Source organism: Neoarius graeffei, chromosome 3 (genome assembly GCF_027579695.1).
Source record: "Neoarius graeffei isolate fNeoGra1 chromosome 3, fNeoGra1.pri, whole genome shotgun sequence".
Taxonomy (NCBI): Eukaryota; Metazoa; Chordata; class Actinopteri; order Siluriformes; family Ariidae; genus Neoarius; species Neoarius graeffei.
This window is the reverse complement of record NC_083571.1, coordinates 29,407,045-29,413,044: the sequence shown is the minus strand read 5'-3', so window position 1 is coordinate 29,413,044 and position 6,000 is coordinate 29,407,045. Positions and strand designations below refer to the sequence as shown.

General features: G+C 43.4%; 1 protein-coding gene across 7 annotated transcripts in view; it reads right to left on the bottom strand.

Moving 5' to 3' along the window:
* Positions 1-282: 282 nt before the first annotated feature.
* Positions 283-6,000, bottom strand: part of LOC132883242 (zinc finger and BTB domain-containing protein 5) — a 32,024-nt gene continuing 26,306 nt past the window's right edge. For all 7 annotated transcript variants that reach the window (XM_060916607.1, XM_060916605.1, XM_060916606.1 and 4 more), the window contains one exon: positions 283-1,395. In XM_060916607.1, the coding sequence (XP_060772590.1) occupies positions 475-1,395 (921 nt within the window). In that variant the 3' untranslated portion in view covers positions 283-474. The remainder of the gene's footprint in view (positions 1,396-6,000) is intronic.

Genomic DNA, 6,000 nt, shown 5'->3' with positions numbered 1-6,000 from the left:
ATGGTTTGGCGCTCACTTTTTTTCCCCTCTCTTGAGCCAAGTCAGTTCATTCAAATCAGTCTTTTACAATGCATCGACTTCGAATGTGCCGTGTTCCAAACGGACGTATGGGTTCAACGTCATTCTCGTTGTGAAACGAAGAGAAGTTGCTTATTATGATGCAGTGTTTAGCAGGAGTGTTTGCTCTCGTTGTCTCAGTAGATCGCACATCTATCCAGTTATGAACTCTGAGCACTTCACCAATTCTTCACAAAATCGACATGAACGTAAAAATCACACGGCTTTAGAGCAATCTCAAGTGCGATACTTTATTGACGAGTCATATTACTTACTTAATTTGGCAAATACGTTACATGTCCATGCTTAGTTTCTTGAGAAGTGGTGCGTTTACATTTAGTGTTAAAACAAATATGCCGTATTGTCTGGCTGCGTTTTAGGCAGTCCGGTATGGAAGTGTGCAGTGCAGTGTTCGGTCTAATGCAGTCCAGTCGGCATGATGCTGCTCTGCCACCGGAGGCAGGTGGTTTTCGAGTGTTTGTACAGGTGACTGGATTGGCTGAAGCGCTTGCCACACTTCAGGCATGCGTAAGGCTTCTCGCCTGTGTGAACTCGGATGTGCTTCTTGCAGTCCGTTAAAGTCAGAAAGGTCTTGCAGCAGATTCGACATGCATATTTACGTGCTCCTTCGACCACCAGGACGTTTTGCTCCGAGAGCGCTTTCTTACATTTGGAGAGCACGTCTGCTGAGGCCCGGGTCAATTGGGGCAGAGGATTCAAGTTTGAGTTGCTTCCTCGTTGGCTCGAACCATCAAAATTAGTGCCGTTTACAAACATTGATGATGCTGATGATGAAGAAGTCGTGTCCTGCATCGAAGCGAGTCCTGGTGCAGCTTTTGGTGCGATGCGTCGATAAGGAGGAAATCTACATGCACCACCCTTCCAAATGTTTCTCTGAAACGCCAACACCAGCTGCTCTGAAGATGACGCCGATGATGACGACGACGCCATCCCATTAAGCATAGGCTGAAGCAGAAGTGAGTCAGACCGCATGTTGGAAAACTCCTGCGCCTCCCCTGAGAGGAGGTTCTGAGACGGAGGGAGGTGCATAGATGACGAAGAGTCGGAGCCGAACAGGAAATGAGATGGCTCGTGGTCCAGTGCGCACTCCCCTGTCATGGCGTTTGGGACAGAGACGCGGTTGAAGTTCATCGCGTTCAGGAGACCTCCTCCTCTTTCTCTTAAATCTCCACCTCCTCCTGTATCGCCCGCTCTTTCTCCTTCTACGACTGGGCCCTTGATTTCTGAGATCAGGATGTCAGAGCTGGGCTGAGGGTCGCTGAAGCTGTGCTCGCTGCCTTCAGGACTCAGTTCCAGCTTCTCTCCCACAGTCTCCACCTGATCAGACAGAATAGTAGTCTCTCACACACACACACACACACTGAAAACTCCAAACCCCCAACCCAAGCATCTTCAATATAACATAACTGTTCTTTCCATACTTAAAAGACACACACACACAAAAAAAGAAAAAAAAGCCTCTCTCGCACCCACAGCCCAGACTGGAAGTTTCTTACACTTACAAGACCAACAGCCTCCAGTTCCTCTTACTCACAGGGCTCGACATTAACTTTTTAATTTCCACTTTCCCCCTATTTTGCGAGTACCATTTTATTTTTTATTAGGAAAACCATAAAATAATTGTGAATTGCAACATAAAATGAAGATCACACATTGAGTTGAAGTTTGGTTATTGATTAAGTTTGGTTATTAGTTATTTTTTACTTGTAACGGACAATAATTTTATCCAAAATAATTTTTCCTGCCTTAGTCGATTTAGTTCCATTTCACATGCATGCAGCTGTTGTAAAGTTCAGTGCGTTTGTGTAGAACTCTCTCTCAGACTGTCGGTTCATTACTCGATAATGTAGAAATCATAAAATAGAAATCTATAACAAAGTTTGTATGAAGAAAACAATAGGGTGCCAAGACTTGTGAACAGTACTGTGTATGAGAATATTTATGCATCTTTTTTTTTTTTGTTATATTATCCACCTCTAGGTTTTTAAACCCCTCCGCACTGCATCACGACAGACAGGATAATGTTTGAGTTTAAAATTGTTTAGTGTGTTGGTTGTGGGTGTTTTATACAGACCTGGCAACCTGTAACTGAATCAGCGCAGCCAGCCTGTCTGGACACCGTGCAGGTTTTTGTTTTTGCGCAGGACTGTGTTCCTCTGATAACAGGAACAAAGCTCCAGCTCTCTCTGCTCTTAATCTGTTCTGTTCTTTCAGGATTTATCGCGCATGTCGCTCCTTGTTGAGTTTTTTATACCCGAGCTGTCTGAAACCAATCTGGGTTTACTGTGTCGAATAAAGAAGCGGCTTCACCTTTAAGAAAATCAAACACTTTCATGAAGGAGCTAACTCGAATATGAGCAGAAAAAAAAATAAAACGAGATTCTTAAGCAAACTCTTCCATCCTCACTTCCGACTTTCTGTTTTTGTAAAATACATTTTAAATACAATCGTGAATTTCTCTGGAGTTTTCAGGCTGAGCTCTTCTCCTCGTATTCTTTAACCGCTCATTTCCTCGTCGTTCTTGAAGCATTTGCTTCTATTTGTTCACATTTTTCTTGATAGCGGGGAGACGGTAATTTTTATCCATTTGAACGAGCAAAAACAGCGCAAAAATGAACCATGTTGAAGACAGATTAAGCCTTGCTTGCATGAAAGACGGTGTCTGTCTGACCCCGGCTGTAATTATCATGTGATGCGCGACATCATGAGCAAGGGGTCTGTAAACAGTACGCGTCTCATACTACAGCAGCGGGGGGATAGAAAATAACTTGCAAAGCAGTAAATGAAACCGAGACTAAGAAAACAGCCGAGACGTAATGGCGGATACGTAGTGAGGGACGCTTTTAGGAACTGAAATAAAAGAACAAAAAGCCTCATTTTTGTGGTGCTGGTTCGTAATATGCGCTCATTCCAACTTGCCCGGTTGAGCAGGTCAGGGACATATCCTACTTGCCCCGGTCAATCGGGCAGTCCTTAATGTCGAGCCCTGACTAACCGCATCTATAGACCCTTCCCACTGACGTCACCGGAAACCGGAAGTAAACAGACCCTGTGCCATATTGGAAGACCAACAAACTCGTGATCAGGGGGAAATAACGGCAGCGCGCGGAATTTAAACCCACGAGGCACTTGATTCATCATAAACCTACAATGGTAAACTTTTGTGCTGTGTTTGGGTGTTCCAACAAAGCTGATGGGAAAGGTGAAAAGAAGTCGTTCTTCAGAATACCAGCTGTGATTGAGACACAAGGGGAGCAAACTAAGGAGCTTTCTGCCAGGAGACAGAGAATAAGTGCATTACTGAGTGTCTGTGAGCAAAGGAGAGCCTGAACGTGGCAACCTCCTTATTGGCTGTTTGTAAAAATGTATCAATTGTTGCCCTTCATCGCGGACTCGAGAGACGAGACCTGACGAGTTAGTTCGTTGGTAGCAGAACAAAATGTCTGGACACAAATCGGGTTTTCAGAAAAGGAAAGAAAATAAACGCAGGGTCGAAAATACAAAAAAGGAGGCAGAAAATGCAAAACGAGTTTTAAGGTAGGACAAATGGTTAGTTTTCTGAGGCAGCCCGCCGTGGCTGCCTGCAGGCTTATTTATTATAGCCCATTTAGTTAAAATAGTTGATATAAAATGTTTATAGTTATAGTTATGTGATGGTTGTCCTCAGTGTTCGAACTATGCCGATATTTTCGGGGGGTCCCTTTTTTTCCCTGGGGGGGTGCTTGCGCTTGTCTCGGAGCGCGGATCTCCAAACACACGAGAAGCCTATCTTACGCACATATCACGCAGACTCCACACACGCATCGCGTCTGAAGTCATAACTCATCAGGGGAAATCGTGTCCGCATTGGCATGTTCAAAAAACAACCTCGCGTCAACAATGATACCACACGCAAGAAAAAAAAAAAAAACAAAACAGTCAGGCTACTCAACAACCAACCTGGCAGCAGCAGTCGTTGTCATATCGGTTTATTTTATCTTTGATGTAAACACAACACTTCGGATATGCAAATGCTTCCCGTTACACACGATTGCTATGTCAATAAACATCATTTTGCCAATATTTTAGAGACACCCCAACATTTCCCAAATCATGTTTTCAAGGGATCTCATGTCTGTTTCAGGGGATCTCGGATCCCCCGAGTACCCCTGTAGTTTGAACACTGGTTGTCCTGATTTAGACTGGTGTTTTTTTTTTTTGGGGGGGGGTGTTGCACGATGTTGCACCCGGGTCCAGATTAGGGCAGAACCGGCCCTGGCTACATTTCAGGTGTAGTTTGTTTTATGTATGTATGTACTTGCATAGATGTGTACTTGGTCTTCCAATATGGCGCCTACCGAAATCTCGCGGCGCGGTGACGTCATGCGGGAACCCTCTATAGAAAGGTTTTGTGTGTGTCGCATTTGTACCACATGCACTTGTATATACATTCCGTCAGTGTATATTCACATCTGATCACATTGTGTGACACCTGAAAAGCAAGCACACATGCATATGCATGTAGGTGAAACATGTCTTGATCCTGCATCCTGTTTATTTTACAGAAAGTCAATATGCAGGAATGGGATTATCCATTATATACCGTATTTTCTGGACTATAAGCCGCTACTTTTTTCCTAGGTTTTGAACCATGCGGCCAGCGCTCGAAACTAACGGTGTCCCGATGTCCCGGGGACTATAAAAAATGTCATCGGGACACAAAATTATCATATCTGGGACAATCCCGGGACAATGGAAAAAAAATAGATCTAGAAAAAAAGTTCTACATTAATATTATTTACAAAGCCGTAACACATACGTAGACATTCACCTAATTTGTCAATTTTAATTTTAAAACGTTAACAGCGAAAAATACATAGTAGCTACACTTTCGATGCACCTGCATCCGTAGGCTACAGAGCAGCGCATTCTGTTCTAGAATCTTCGGCCGGAGTCCGCATTATATGGACTTGGAATGGAATTGCTAGCGCACACGCTGTGCCGACTCTTGCCAGAACAAAAATGCTGAAGTGGTTGAAGCGGACCAACCGCGGGGAAGAAACTGAAAGCCCAGACATAACGTCTCCGGGACCTTCAGGATCCAAAGTGTCATCGCCTGGTCTGCAGGCAACGCTAGCAACTGAATGAACTTAATGAACACTGTTAGACCCGTTATAAAATACAACAGGAATGATGTGGATGATATTGACGGAAGATACCGTTCAACAGAATAAGTGAGTTTTCTTGGTGTCTTTCTAGTTCAGAAAGTTTAGTCAGTCAGCAGCACAACTAGGCTCGGACCTGGCACTACGCTGATGTTCCACCCACGTTTCGGCAGCGAAAGTTCATAAAATGGATAACGGAAAGTTCATAAAAATGGATAACGGAAAGTTCATAAAAATGGGAAAGTTCATAAAAATGGATAACGGTAATGGATAACGGAAAGTTCATAAAAATGGATAACGATCTCATCTCATCTCATTATCTGTCGCTGCTTTATCCTGTTCTACAGGGTCACAGGCAAGCTGGAGCCTATCCCAGCTGACTATGGGCAAAAGGCGGGGTACACCCTGGACAAGTCGCCAGGTCATCACAGGGCTATGGATAACGGTAATGGTGAAAATGATAAGTTGGCCTTATAAGTGCCAACAGATATTCAAGGTATAAGTAGATGAAATGAACATAAAAGGGGTCTTATTTTCAACTAAAGTGTACTGCAGATGTAGGGAGTTGAAACATTTTCTGAATGAGCTAGTTGGCCCCTTTAAATAAACGGGTATCTATTCATACAGTGAGATCGCCAAAGTTTAATAAACTGAAAATGCAATAACTGTAATTTTGAAGTAGATGATGTATAGGACATGTCGCTTGTGTCTTGTGACTTATTGTAAAAATGATATAAAGGGTTCAAAATCGCATAGTTACAAATATAATAGTAACTTC